Raw genomic sequence first — 14,895 nt, forward strand, 5'->3', positions numbered from 1 at the left:
TGAATGTTCTTTTCGATGTCGGATGCTTCAACGGCTCTTCAGTTAGGGAATTTTTTTTTTTTTTAATAATTAAATTATGTGACGGTACTTTCTTGGGTACTGCATGAGTACAGAGTACTGGATACTCTGAATATCTTAACCATTAGATCTTTGTTTCAAAATATAAAAATCAAGATCTAGCGGTTAGAATATTCAGAGCACGCCATACTCTAGAGCACCCAAGTCGTGACTAAAACAGCTACGTACTATACAAACTTTCAAAGGTGATATCCGCACACTTTTTTTCTCATTATGTATGCCCATCTTTATTTCTATCTTCAGATCTTTCATTGAGTTCTTCAACTGAAATGTCAAAAGTGAACGAGTGTGCGCCATGGAAGAAAAATGGTGCGTGAAAGTCACTTCCCAAATCGTTTACATCGGTGCCTACAAGCCATCAAAATCAATAATCATCAGTCATATTGTTAGAACCTAAAAAATGGTGGACAAAAAGTCTTTGAAAGTTGCCCAGCAACTACTCACCTGTAGAAATTATTGTTATTCATTTTCCAGAGGTAAACAAATAGCAATTGGATACCAAAACGCAGCGTTTTATTATGTAACAACCACGCACCTGACTAATAAAAACAAAAGAAACCCTTGAAACCAAAGCAAACCTTTACTTGGTCTTCACTCAACCACCCAGTGAGCCACCACGCTGTCTTTCAGCCTAACAGCTTCAACCATCAAATACCCCACCACCGGACATCTCCCTACAAGGTGTGATAGCGGCTGCAGAGGAGGTGAAAGAAAAGAGAGACAGAAAAATGCCACCAGAAGTGCCTCATTTTCGCTCTATCGTAACTCCTCTGGTTCGGTTCTCTTCTCCCGTCTCACCAGAAGCACAAGAGTGCCAGCCTCATAGACACAAGCAATCGAGAGGATCTAAAGCCATGAACTTTTCCAGAACCAAACTCATCCCTTTCCTTGTTTTGATCCTTTCGATTGTTTCGGTGCTCAGACTTGTTAGAATTGCTGTAACTACACCTCCTCCTACTCTTGGAAAGACATGTTCTTTCTCTTCCACATGCACCAAGTTTCGCGCAGAAACAAACGCCTCTGCCAACACCTCCGGCCTCAGGAAAAAGGAATACCAACTGCTGTTGAATCTCATTTCGCAGAAAGCTCCCTGCAACCTCCTCATATTCGGGCTTGAACCTCAGTATATATCTCTGTCATCAATCAATGCAGGCGGCATCACCGTCTTTCTAGAGGATGATCAAAAGAAGATAAGCACACTGAAACCAAATTCCAACACCACCAGAGTCTACAAGGTGGACTACCAGATACCTGCAAAAGAGGCGTACAGGCTGCTCAAGCACGCAAGGGAACACCCAGACTGCGTACCCAGCTCAAAACTGCTTCAACGATCAAAATGTCAACTTGCATTGAAAAATTTACCACAAGAAGTTTACCAGCTTAAATGGGATGTGGTGGTGGTGGATGGACCGAGCGGGAATGCACCAGAGGAACCGGGTAGGATGTCAGCAATCTATTCTGCTAGTATGATAGCAAGAAATGCAAACATTACGCATGTGGTAGTGCATGACGTAGACCGAATGATCGAGAAGTGGTTTTCCTGGGAGTTTCTGTGTGATGAGAACTTAGTTTCTTCCAAAGGGAGATTATGGAACTTTAGGATCACAGGCCAATCAAATTCTACAAATTTTTGCCCTGCCAAAGCAATTAGGATAGAGTAACATAATAGTTTTATAATTTAGCTTGTCACCCTGAGCTATAATTACAAAGAACAAGCTCCCTTGATTATTAAGCTTTTTCAATAGAGCAGTGGTAAAAAGTAGGAAAACCGGATGCCAAAGCAGTTCCTGGTGAACCAGCTCAACATCGAAGATAGAAAGACGGTTATTTCAAATTGTGAGATTTCAATCACAAACAGAGTAGGAGCTCTTTCTATTTCTCTTGGGGTACAGAGACCTAGTAGACAAAGATTTACATCAATTATTTTTATTTTCTTTGCAAATAAGAATCATTATTTGTGTGCAAATCTCTCTGTCTATGACTCGAATGCGGAAATGTACAGATGATAAATCTGCAGTCCAAGTGCGGGGCCTTGCAGGCTCTAATATCCAGTGCCTAACAATATCAATTCTACTAATTACGCTGTTTGAACATGAACTAATTAAAGATGATCTAGGCATTAATGTCACCAAAGAAATATTGTTCTCATTTGCAACATGCATAAGATCTGAGGCAAAAATTTCATTGAATATATTTTATCAGGAAAAATTCAAGTTGGATACAAATGAGTGCCATAGTCGTTTGAACTTACAGCTCTATTTTGTACAGTAGCCTAATAATCAAATTCGGGTTGAATTTCACAAGTGTGCTACCTGCCCGCCTTCATACTTCCAGCTCCATTTGACGAGATCTACACCCCCAAATTCAAGGGAAAAAGTAGAGAACATGCACATTCATTCTTCCGACATGTCTGTCATTGGAGCTACTGTCAACTTGCATAACTATCACAGCAAAATTATTCACTCGCATCAGTTCTCTGCAAGAAGAGGGAAACAAATTAAGTGCCTAAGCAATCGGTAATTCTTGAAGAGTGTGTGGTGTTGTGTCGGCCCAAATTTCATGAACTTTACTCACAAAAACACTAAAATGAAAGCCTCCGGTCAGTTCTCTGCATGGTCTGGACTGTGATAAGTTCAGAAATCTATAATCCCAAAGCAATAAAATAAAAGCCACTAAACTAAACCCTTTAGGTTTAGGAAGGGTCAGTTTCCTCCCCCAACCCCTTAGTGTAGATAATATCGTTTGTTAAAAAAAATTAAAAAAAATTAAAAAAAATTAAAAAAAATTAAAAAAAATTAAAAAAAACCTTTGGAGACCCAATGGTGGAAACTTCTTTTTGGGGCCAGGCCAAACATCTTGTCCTCATAACCATGAGGTGGAAAGTGGGTTTAAGTATGTATATGAGTGAATATGCTCAACCAATATGAGGGGATGGGGATTACTTCAAAGAAAAATCTACTAAAAGGTCGTACCCAGTGCACAAGGCTCCCGCTTTACGCAGGGTCTGGGAGACGTGAATGTTGGCTAGCCTTACCCCCATTTATGGAGAGGCTGCTCCCAAGTCTCGAACCCGAGACCTACCGCTCATGGGCGAAGGCACTTGCCATCGCACCAAGTGCGACCTCTACTTCAAAGAAAAATCTACTAAAACGGAAAAAAACTAGCTTTAAAAATCTTGAATTCCACAACAAACTTAAAGCTAAGATGGAACATGGAACTCACCATTCGTTTGCTGACGTAAGGCTGTATCTTAGTTGGCATGTTCAACTGAATTTCAACCTTAGGTAATTTGTGTTTCTCCAACTCAAATTCTTTTCTGGACTCTTTTCGGCTACCGGACTGCCAAACTACCAAAATTAGGGAGCCAATTGGCATCACAGTCACTCATGACAATTTCCCCTCTTTTTTCCATCTCCACCTCCCTCTTTCTCCTTTCTGCCCAAGCTGCTCCGACACGGTTTGGATTCAATTTCTTGGACTTCTCCGACTTATTTGACAGGGAGATAAGGCTACCTGAAACTGGTTTCAGTGGAACACTAAACTGAATTTCTTCACCTGCTTGAAGCCAAGGAGGAGGTGCCCCAGTATGCACATTTCCACTAGCCTCTTTAGGACCCAAGGATGATATTTGAGTGAGATTCTGAAAACCTGAAGAGAAATCTTAAATGAGGATCCACAGCTAGAACATAACTATATCAACCTCCTACGCCAAGCCATTCAGATTCGAGACAGATGCATACGAGTTTTGCTACAATTCCTAAGAATTGATGTGTCATTGCTCAAGTTATGCATACATTGTGCATCAGGATGATCAGCTGAACAGAAGCAGAGAGAATACAAACATAAAAAGAAAAAGAAAAAATCAAAGGTTGATACCTGGAGAACTGCTCTGCCCTTTTGTCATTCTTCCATGCTGAGACCCCTCTCTTATCTACACCAAACATATCACGTGTTTTCTGATTTTATAGCCATTCATTTAAATGCAATCACAAGAAACAGATGTTTTTAGTGAAGAGTGTGGATAATCAAACTTACCCTTTCATTATCGAAGTAACCATCAGCTGAGAATTTTCTACCATTAGAAACCAAAGGATGTTGGGTATTCCTGCTAACTGGGAGAGTGAGTAAGCACACAGCAGAGGGCACAAAACACGCATAAGCCTTTTACTCATACGGGAGGAGCTTCTATTAAATACAAACCAAACAGATAATAAATAAGATATCAACATCACATAATTGAACATGCATACCTGTTAAACCATTTGAATTTATGGAATTTGTACCAGACCGTATTCCCCCATGATAAGAAGCATTAGCAACATCTTGCGGAAAGCAGCCAACATTTGTAACTTGAGGGAGTCCTGAATGGGATACCTGATTCTCATTTGTATGATATGGTAAAGGAATGACACCATGTGAAAAACATGAATTACTATTATTTTCAGAAGTATCTATAATTCCATATTTCAGTTCAGTATGGATATCATTCGAAGGTCCAAATGTCGGTTCTCGAGAGCCTTCACCACAAGGCACAGCTTCAAGCTTCAGTGAATTACACTTCTTCTCCCACTGCAGACACAAAACAATCACCGTTCGTTAATGACTTGCCTCTAAAATTGACTAGAAGTCACTATTCTAGTATCTTTTCTCAACAAATCACATCAATGATGACTGAAACTGAAAGCATATATATATACCTTAGCAAGTTCATTTTCCGAAATTCTAAATGTATCGATGCGGTCCATTCCTCCACCGTATTTCCACAAGAAATGCTTCAAATTCTTCAGATGTTCAGCGGTCGCAAGGTGATTAATCGCATTACCACTGACAATTACAAAACCAAAAACAGAGCATAACCCCAATGTCATATATATCAATATATCACAATGCACGATTCAATTTCTTTCCAATTATACAAACTGCACAAGTCTCCCTATTTTCTACCACTTTCGTTTGATTTCTCGGCAAACAAACAGAACTTAAACAGCTAATTGAAAATTAAGGACAGAAATCTTACCAGGCGAAGGAGCTATCGAGCTCGCCGATATTGGAGTCGCAGAAGACGCACCAGAGGCGATTGCAGGAGGCGTGTTTGGGGCGGAGAGGGCTAGGGTTTTTGAGAAAGAAGCGGACGTCGGCGAGCTTGGACTGGAAGCGAGAAAGGAAGGCGGAGAGGGACTTGGTGTGGTTCGGGATGTACCTGTGGCTCGGACCTTGGTCGTGATTGAGCTTGCAAACCACGCAGTACTCGAACTCGTACTTCTTCTTCTTCTTCTTCTTCTTCTTCTTCGTGATCTCTTTCCTCTTCTCCTCCATCTTTCGATTGGGTTTTAGGGTTAGGGTTAGGGTTCGGGTTTAGGGTTCGACTGTGATCGTCCCCTTCCTCGCTCTATTTTGTTCGGAATTTGGAGGCAAACGTTTAACCGTCGCTAACTGCCACTGAAGTCGCGGTTTCTGTTAACGATTTCACAGTCTGTGATAACGGCGCTGTTTCCCGTACCATAGTCGAATATCGCTACTGCAAGAAGAAACGTTAGTCACGACGTTTGGACCGACGTGATCAACATTTTTTCCTTGGTTAATTTCGAGTACAAAGTTTTTATTACTGCTGGTAACAAAATTTTGAGGTTTTTACTGGTGGAGAAAAACTTTACAAGATAAGTTCTTTTTTATGGGAAGAAACTCAGTCTCACCGCTCAGGCAATCGAAACATCAAGATGACGATATTTTAAATCAATCACGCAACGATAAGTTTTCTATTGTTAGAGAAAAATTCTTACACAACTAGAACATCAAAATGTCGATATTCCAAATTAATTAAGCGTTTATGTTCTCAGAAAAACAAACTTTCACACAACTGAAACATCAAGATAACAGTACAATCCAGTAATGCAATGGAGTGTGAATCACATTTCCACATGCATGACTGCAACAATTTGAGTCCCACCATGAATCCATGATCATCTGAACTTTCCCATCTTCAAAAGTGACCTGCTCTTTTTTCTCCATTTGGTTCATGGAAGATGATAGACTTGAGTTGACTTGACTGCACAACAATAATACCTAATGTCTATCTCTATTTTGTTACTTGTTAAAACATATGTACAAAAGTCTCATTATTTTATGGAAATTTAACATTCCCAGATCAAATCTATGAACAAATGAATGCATGTGACTATGAACTCCACCCTATCATGTCTCCCACATCTTGCCAAATCTTTTGCCAACTCTCAGTCTCAGTTATTGTAAAAACATAGGCACTACTACTCGTGGGAGCTTAAGCATTGGTCAGACTTCTCTTGAGACTCCTGAGCAGTGCTCGAACTCCTCTTGAGACGTCTGAGCAGTGCTCAAACTCCTTTCAAGTGATTAAAATGTTGAAAATGAAAATACAGACTTCTTTAACATGTCAAGAATTCGACTACTTTTCAAAACTCCAAAAGTTGGTTCTATGATAATATCTACACCATTATTCTGTGCCACATGGACAATGGTTGGTTCTGAATTCCATTTAGATTCAGTTATGCTGCACAGCATATGAACAGTCAATTATATGCTCCACAATAATACTTGAATGCTCTGTAGAACTTGTACAAAAAAAAGTATCAAACGTATGAATGTGTTGTCTATTTGGTTGTGATATCTGTGGGTTATGTGGTTCCCCCTTTGCTCATCTACGAGATATTGGAAAAAGATTTCTTTGTCCTACCAATAACGTCTCACTTGATATGTCTAACGGTCTTGGGTCGTGACTCATACTAGTATATCAGTCGTCCACACACCAATACGTGAACATTAATTAATAATTGTGTAATGCTCTCGAGTCGTGACTCATACTAGCATATCACCCGTCCACTCATTAACATGAACATTAATTAATAATAATCTAACGCCCTTGAGTCGTGACTCGTACTAGTATATCAACCATTCACACACCAATACGAGAACATTAATCAATAATTGTCTAACGTTATCGAGTTGTGACGTGTACTAGTAAATCAGTCGTCCATGCACCAATACGTGAACATTAATTAATTTTCATGATCGTCTAACGCTCTCGAGTCATGACTCATACTAATATATCAGTCGTCCACGCACCAATAGGTAAATATTAATCAATAGTCGTCGCGCGTGTGGATGGTACAACAGTATAACCCTAATGTAATAAAGATCGTTAGAGTAAGTAAAATGTAGAGTTATATGTATGGTTAAATGTATAAATCTCTACAGAAATAAGAGCATCAAATGGCATCGTAAGTGGACAATATGAAAAGACAAATGTTAAGGTTATGTCATGATGGCCTAGTTTGATGGTTCAACAAGCAGATGCCCTACATCTTTTGTCCCTTTGCTCTTCCAGTTTTCTGAAAGAATTGATGGACGGCCCTCGTATTTTGGTAGTATTTGGTATTTCTGCAGATAAGAAATTCAAAGACAAGGCATCACCCATAATGTGGGTGGTCATATGTCAGTGTACTGCCTGTATATATATGATCAAAGTTTACTATTACATCATACATTAAATCAAGGCTAAATTTAGGAAAGGTCTATGATATATTATATACCACGAGTTTTATTTCGACCCTAAACTCTACTAATAGTTTATCTCATTCTCGAATTATGTCATTTGTTGCACTAGTAGTCTTTTTGGTTAACTCTTTCAACTTTTCTGTTAAGTTGAGAGACAGATTTGAAAAGACCACTATACAATTAAATTTGATAGAAAAGAAGACAGATTTGATGAAATGATCGCTCATGTAACGCAGAGTTAAGTTGGAGGACGGGAAAAACTAATATGAGAATTGAATGACGAAAACTAACATGTGGTAAGCTCAGAGACCTTTGCTCCCACACAACCTTAAATCAATTAGGCTCCAGTAGTAGGCACTTTTTATAATTATATATATATTTTTTTTTGGTACAAACGGTATTGAGAAAGAGAGGAGTTGAATTTGAGGATTTGGAGACTTTTCAACATCGTAAAGGTTGACAAACCTTGCAAGGGCTTATAGACATTGATCTACTTTCCTAATTGCATGACAATCAGTTTTGAAGTGGAACTTCAATTTCTTCTTAGTATCATAGCAAGTTTACCTACATGTGAAATCAATGTATGAGGACGTGAAGAATTGTTCCAACATCAGAAAGTTAAGAAACCTCATAAAGGCTTATAAAAGTTGGTTTACTCCCCTCCTTGGCACTTGACCTTGAGAAAAAACCTCAACTCAACTTCTTTCATTGAACACAGAATATCGAGTTCAATATTTTATGCTCTCAAGAGCCATGAACTTCCATCATTGGTTTCCAACTTTTGAGCAGAGGGCATCTCATGATAACAACTGTTGGGTTCCTATAGGACAAGTACATTCAATTGTTTAAAATAGTATCTTTCTTTTGCTCATTGGTGAAGATTTTGATCCTTTTCACAGGAGTAAATATAGAAACATGCAAAGGAAAATCACTTAAAATAAAAGGCAGCCATGATAATGAAACCACTAGGCCATGCTCAAATCTGCAGACCAAAAGATTGTTTTAGGGAATCATCTTTTTCAAAGGACAAACAGTGAACAAGGGAAGGGTGGTGGGTATTTCTATCTTTGTAAGTTTAATGTTAGGACAGTTGGGGAGCTAAGCAGTAAACCCAAAAAGTGAAAAAAGAGGATGACGTACAGTTAATTAAGGCAGTGTGTCTTTCTTTTTATACCGGGATTCGAAAATCAAATAAAGTATCTGTCTTGAAATAATTAGCCAAATCTTTGATTACCCTTTGTTTTCCTTCCCATGCCTTCTTGCACTTTTCAGAAGCACCTAGTTTTTGAGAATTTGTGATCCTTTGTGCCCACTAAACTATGTCTAGCACTTGCTCTCATGAACTCATCCAGAATCAAAGTCATTGCATTATTGTAGGCAACCATGTATATCCTTCCCTGATTAATTGTATTTGACTATGTGTAGAAGCTACTGACAAACGAAGCTAGCTAGCTCGAGAAAATACTTGTCTCCTTACATGTAATAAGACATTCAAAAATCAATATGTTGGCAAAACGTTTACTTTCGAGGTTTTAATGAGATGTTTTTGTAGTGTCAGCCAGACAATGATTTGCAGTTAAGGAAAAATGACTCATTACGTATAAGACATCGATGAATGTTCGGTCACTAGTGCTGTTGAGTGCTGTGATTGAAAACTTTTTTAGTAGAGTCATGATCCTATCCCAAGAAATGTTTTCCTTTTTGTGTTGGATCGGAGACATGGGTAGTGGGTGTTTGGTTTCATGAACAAAAGTTTAAGAGGTTGAATCCAAGGGATGTACAGCAATAATGTCTTGTTGCCGCTGAATTACTTGCCCCTTTTTGTTCCGATTCATTTGCCATTTGCCTTTCTACATCGACATCAAGTTCTGAAACTTGACCCTTTTTACGTCAGATTTGACTATACCCTAGCCCGATCGATCTTTCCCTGTCTTCACTTCTCTTGGGTTTCAAATTTCAATATACATTTTCTAATCTATGTAAAATAAAAAAATCTGGGAATTAGGGTTTTGTTATGACTACATTTTTCAATCAGTGGAGAGGGATTCGAACTTAAAAATCTCTTCAAACATTTAGGAAGAGATGTACAATATTCAAACTAAGGTTGTTAGTTTTGTGGTTTTGCTTGCAATTTAAGAATATCCTCGGGTTATGTGACCTCCTTATTGCACCCAAATCAACTTAAGAATATAGCTTAACATATCGTTTTCTGGCATAACGAAATCATAGTTAAGTTAAAAAATAGTTTTTATAATTTGTGTCATACTAATTCTAATTTCTACCCAAGTCCAACATGCTAATTTGTTGTATATGTCCAGATACTGCGAAGTCCATGCCTGCAAAGGCACAGAAACTGATAAAAGAGGATACTTTTTCTTTGCTCTGAATTCCATGCAATCTTGGCCAATCTTTTGTATGATGGTTCAGTCAGTCAAATGCAATTAGCTTAATTAAAATCCTAATTATAATTATTCTCTTTAATTAAGAGAATGGTTGACGAACTGAGTCAATTTGTTTGCAGTCTGCTCCAAGTCCACATGCTCGATATGGAAGCCTAAAAAGTCATGGTTTTGTTTATGTTCCTTGGCATTCATAGAAGCATAATTTTGGGGTCCAGATTCCAAATTATTTCATATTAATATATATGCTGTATTTTTTCTGAAATTAACTTGAAGCCTCCAGATAATTAAACATTTTTCAATCAAGTTCCCCAGTCAATTAATTCATAAATTGTTCAGATAGAATTATGCAGCATATAAAATGGGGCTTTAATTAAACTTCTTCCAATTAGGTTTGTGTGATCAAAGTTTTGCCATATTTTCTCTTCTGTGTACATCTTCAGAGTTACTTGAGGGTGCAAACTAGAATGGGAGAATTTGTCCTAGTACAAAAACAAATTTGCGCTTCAAGCTTGACCCAGTTTGGTTTGTGTAAACAGAGTTTTGCATTCTTTCATCTTTGGTGTATACTATATTCAGGGTCGCTCAAGTATGCGAAGTAAGAGGTGAGGATTAGTCCTCGTATCAAAAGAAAATTTTCCTTCAACCTTATCCAGTTGGAATACAAATTAAACATTTAGAACACACATGCATAGGCTGGTTCAACTCTAAATTTTACAAATTAAACATAACACCTTAATCACAAAAAATGAACATAGTTCAAATCTCATCATGTTACACTTTTATTGTATCCATCAATTTCTGTTTTCTCCAAAGAAACATTCCACAAAATCCAATACTCAATCAGGAAAGAAATACACAAAAATCCTCTTCTCTCGTCTCGAATCCGCGAACCAAACGGACCCTTTCTTTTTTACGGCCTAAACCTTTGCCGGCACGACTGGCAAGTGATCTCCATGCACGTAGAGTCCATCTGAAGCATTGCCTTCTCCTTCATTCTCTCAGCCTTCTCCACTTCCTCTCTCGCTCTCTCCCACATGTGCCGGGCACGTGCAAACTCCGACTGAGCCAACTCCATCTCTCTCCTCGTCAGCTCCCTCACTCGCTCCGCGTAGGCCTTCTCCATTGCCGCCAGTCTGATTTGCTCCGCCGCCTGCCATTTCAAAGACTCCACGCGGCCGGCTGCCTTGGGATTCAAGGCATCAAACTCGGAAGTGTTTGGATTTGAAAAGACGTAATGATCCGAGGAAGAAGGTTTGGCTGGCCTTACACTGATTGATAATTGTAGGTCAAGCTGGGAATTATTAGGCCCTTCCTGCACTGCTGAGTTTGATCGATGATATCTTATCGAAGAACCCGACGGCCGAGATGTCATCAAGTGAGGAGAAGGGAGGAGCTGCAACTCCTTTTGATCATCTCCTTCCATTGGAGATAAAAAAAGAAGCAAATGAATGGTTTTGAGTACAGATATGACTAATGCAAAATAGCTTGTGTGATATTCCAAAAGTTGTGTGCCCTATATATACACGCAACTCAAGCATGCCCAAATTACCATCATGCCCATGTTTAATGTTAATTTGTGGATTATTCAAAGGGATAATGGAACTCATAAAGGCAATCTAGAAAGTCAAAAATACTAATTAAGAGAGTCGTCGTCTATTTATTGTCAAACAGTCTCACAGTCTCACATGTTATATTATTTCAAAATTAATTATTTAAAGGAGAAGTCAAGGAGATTAATCAATCAAAAAAGGCATAATGGGTGATGAAGATAGATAGCAAGGATATTTAACATATAATTTGAGAAATTTTCTCTTGTCAAACTGTCTCACATGTTATATAACATTTATAACAGTTTGATAAATGTTTTATGGTCAAGCAGTCTTACATATATCCAAGAAATGTTTACTGGTCAATCCATCTATTTGTCAAACTCATCTCATTACTGCTTGCTGGGAGTTATTGCAGAGGATTTGGATTAGCTCACTTTCATGAGAGATTTTTCAGTGTAACCGTCACACGAGGTGGTACATCACGTGTCCTTATATAAATTGTGGGTTATGTGTGTTAAAAGGTTAATAACTTTAAAATTAAAATTTTCCACCACTTACATAAAACCACGTGGTGTACTATCCGTGCTCCGGTCACAACTAAAAATTTCTCCACTTTCACATGTTAATCGTAAAAATGATAGAGTGGCTGATGACATAATTAAGCCATGAGTTTGACATTGGTCTTCATGTATTTTATGCGCCTCCTCCTCTGGTGGATACATTGACCTTTGAGGATGCGGTTGGGTTTCCTCAAACCCGTTTTGTCAATAGTAATTGTTGTTCTTCGGTCTTTTGACCCCCAATTTACCAAAACAAAAATATCTAGTAAACAAACATTACTCCACATGAGTTTTAAATGTCCTATTCTTAAGTAGAAGGGTATATTGGTGAATTTACACAATTTTAGAAAGATTTGAACAACGTGAACCCCAATGTCCGTTATAGAAGAGCCAAACCCTATGAAAAAATAACGGATCACGTAATTGGGGTATGATTTGCCTTTTTCATGTGTTCATGTGGACTTATATGGAGTGGTTTTAACTTTTTTCCCCTTTATTCTTAATATTTAATCTCTTTGACTTTTCTTTTTGGGAGAGATAAGTAATCGATATCCTTTTTGAATTTATGTGTTTGGAAGTCTGAGAATTTAGAGATTCGAACTACTAAAGAGAGGGAAAGAGAGACTTGGACTCTTAGTTCGTGCGCGGTGAGCATGCAAAATACATTAATAAGAACAACGCAATTTAAAATGAATGGTTTGAATTTCTGAATTCGTTGTCCCTAGATACAAGGATCCGAAAAAGAGACGAGGAGGAAAGGGCGTGTAATAATTACAGTCGCACGTGCGTTTCGGTTTTGGGATGGGCTTTTGTTTCCTTACAATTTTTTTTAATTTGTTTTTTGGACGTGGATTTATAAGCTTTATTGGTAGGCCCAAGGTTGTCGGCCCTCTTGTTCTAAAAAAGCGACCCACTTTCTATCTCGGCATCTCACGCTTCGGGCAGATTGGCACGTGGGGATGGGCTCACCCTCAAAGTGTGAACTGTGAGATGAGGACCATGATTGGGTCTCTGATCCTGCCACTTGAGCCGTTGGATCACCGGGTCCCCCCTAACAGACCGCTCTTATTGTAACATTGTGTGATTGGGGGTTCACCGAAAAAATGGTGGGTATGCAGTCAAACGCACAACTTTGCTTTAGTTTAGTACTTCATTGGATTTGACGTATGTACTTTATAAGCTGCGGATGGTAGCGTTGATAACACATTAATAACAAAACGTTAGGTAGAGTATCATCAATTCATCAAACAAAATTTCATGTTTAATAAAAGAGGAATGTTGTGCGCATCAAATTCTTTTACATTGTCGGCTGATACGATTTTTGAGTTCGGCATGTTTATTTATTTGAAACGACATAAATTGTGAATTAAAAAGAAGAAAAAATGAATGAGCATGCTATCAACTAATCATAGGTGATTTGATTCATGATTTTTCAAGTATTGCATTACGAATTTAAATGTGAAAACTCAAATTATTTTTTAAATTTAATATGCACTAACACATGAAACATGAAATTGGAATAATTTCAATACTCATGTCTTAATACGCATGGAGATAAAAAATTATAGTTATTGCAGTAAACATGTGGGATTCAACCGTGAAGTTTATTTGCCTAGATTCCATGATGTTTAAATTCATATTTTGCTTCTTATGACATATTTACTTACTTAGAAAGACAAAAGCTATGAGTCGGGAAAGGAATGATCGGTTGTGTGATCAATTAACCATATAAACTTGATTTTTTTATTATTTAGTTTCAAATTACGAATTTAAATGTGAAACTCGCATATTATTCAAAGATGAAAAGTTTAGAATTTAAATTAAATTAAACATTCATATTTTAATGAACTCTTAAAGATCATGAATCATAATAATTTTAGATCACATTTCGTATAAATAAATATGTGACATGATGCAGTAGAAAAAGGAATGCTGCAAAACAAGAGGAAAAAAAGGCAAAAAGGAATGTTGACAGTGGGATTTGAACCCACGCCCTTTCGGACCAGAACCTTAATCTGGCGCCTTAGACCAACTCGGCCATATCAACTTGGTGCTGTTAGATGTGAATGATACCTATATGACAGATATACCACTTGCACATCATTGCAGTACGAGATTTTTCACTGTGCCCAAAATACGAGCCAGAACACCACATATCATTATATAATTGGAAGGACACTTAAAAAAGAAAACTTTCTTCCAATTGCATAATGACATGTGGTGTTCCGCCCTGTGTTCCAGACATATTGAAAAATCTCTTGAAAAACATGCATTTCAAGTATAGAAATGAAAGATCAAAAGCTTTTTTATTTTCATTTTTCAAAGGGAGGATCAAAAGTTAAAAAACAGCCTCTTATAATGAATAAAAAAAAGTGACGACGTTTACACAACATAGATGACGATACGTCTATAGTGTGTTCAAAGTTCATTGAAACTAATAAATTCAGTTTAATCAACCATTTTATTGCACACAAGGATTTGATCTTGCCACGCTTCAATTTTTATTTTGTTCAATGAGGTACCAAATTGAAATCTCGTGAACAATAATTGCTGATTGAAAATTAAAAACTAAAAACTAATTATATGTGTATCAACATGTGATTGAAATGCAAGTGAAATCATCACGGACATGACAAGTCCCACCAATAACTTAGGTTGTTGGTATCCATTTGTCACTAAGATGCCACCATAAAAATCAAGTGGAAAGTTTTATTTAAGAGTAATGTTAGAGAGACTAAATTTGCAAACTAAATAATGTGTCACCAATAGGATATG

At 37.7% G+C, this 14,895-nt stretch overlaps 3 protein-coding genes and 1 non-coding gene across 9 annotated transcripts; 1 reads left to right on the top strand and 3 right to left on the bottom strand.

Annotated features, from left to right (window-relative positions):
* Positions 1–493: 493 nt before the first annotated feature.
* On the bottom strand, positions 494–5,778 carry LOC103437532 (TITAN-like protein). Of its 6 annotated transcripts, XM_070824035.1 has the most exons (10): positions 5,096–5,778; positions 4,776–4,902; positions 4,329–4,647; positions 4,114–4,190; positions 3,955–4,009; positions 3,819–3,893; positions 3,301–3,726; positions 2,330–2,554; positions 1,455–1,713; positions 494–1,329 (listed from the first exon to the last, which is right to left on the bottom strand). In XM_070824035.1, the coding sequence occupies exons 1-7, from the start codon at positions 5,392–5,394 to the stop codon at positions 3,410–3,412; spliced, it is 1,269 nt and encodes a 422-aa protein (XP_070680136.1). In that variant the 5' UTR covers positions 5,395–5,778; the 3' UTR covers positions 494–1,329; positions 1,455–1,713; positions 2,330–2,554; positions 3,301–3,409. The 6 variants fall into 6 exon arrangements, with proteins under 6 accessions (XP_070680136.1, XP_070680138.1, XP_070680141.1 ...); XM_070824037.1 differs by lacking the exon at positions 3,819–3,893 and having other exon boundaries at positions 494–1,713; XM_070824040.1 differs by lacking the exons at positions 494–1,329; positions 1,455–1,713 and having other exon boundaries at positions 2,247–2,554; positions 3,955–4,034.
* LOC103437531 (arabinogalactan O-methyltransferase 2) lies at positions 807–1,739 on the top strand. Its single transcript, XM_008376012.4, has one exon. It carries the CDS (start codon positions 807–809, stop codon positions 1,737–1,739), a length of 933 nt encoding a protein of 310 aa, XP_008374234.3.
* A 4,968-nt stretch (positions 5,779–10,746) lies between the features above and the next one.
* LOC103437533 (zinc finger protein SHOOT GRAVITROPISM 5-like) lies at positions 10,747–11,496 on the bottom strand. The gene has a single exon (XM_008376014.4). The coding sequence runs from the start codon at positions 11,431–11,433 to the stop codon at positions 10,921–10,923; it is 513 nt and encodes a 170-aa protein (XP_008374236.3). The 5' UTR covers positions 11,434–11,496; the 3' UTR covers positions 10,747–10,920.
* A 2,590-nt stretch (positions 11,497–14,086) lies between these two features.
* Positions 14,087–14,167, bottom strand: TRNAL-AAG (transfer RNA leucine (anticodon AAG)). The gene has a single exon. It is a non-coding gene; the product is annotated as a tRNA-Leu (tRNA).
* Between the last annotated feature and the right edge of the window lie 728 nt (positions 14,168–14,895).

Source organism: Malus domestica, chromosome 06, assembly GCF_042453785.1.
Source record: "Malus domestica chromosome 06, GDT2T_hap1".
NCBI classification, from domain to species: Eukaryota; Viridiplantae; Streptophyta; class Magnoliopsida; order Rosales; family Rosaceae; genus Malus; species Malus domestica.

What these genes read in the sequence shown, in the direction of transcription:
- LOC103437532 (XM_070824035.1), bottom strand. Translation starts at nt 5,394, where the DNA reads ATGGAGGAGAAGAGGAAAGAGATCACGAAGAAGAAGAAGAAGAAGAAG. An exon ending in CGGAAAATGAACTTGCTAAG is followed by an intron (nt 4,648 to 4,775) that starts GTATATATATAT and finishes TTGTGTCTGCAG; the next exon opens with TGGGAGAAGAAGTGTAATTC. An exon ending in AAATTCAAATGGTTTAACAG is followed by an intron (nt 4,191 to 4,328) that starts GTATGCATGTTC and finishes TCACTCTCCCAG; the next exon opens with TTAGCAGGAATACCCAACAT.
- LOC103437533 (XM_008376014.4), bottom strand. Translation starts at nt 11,433, where the DNA reads ATGGAAGGAGATGATCAAAAGGAGTTGCAGCTCCTCCCTTCTCCTCAC.
- LOC103437531 (XM_008376012.4), top strand. Translation starts at nt 807, where the DNA reads ATGCCACCAGAAGTGCCTCATTTTCGCTCTATCGTAACTCCTCTGGTT.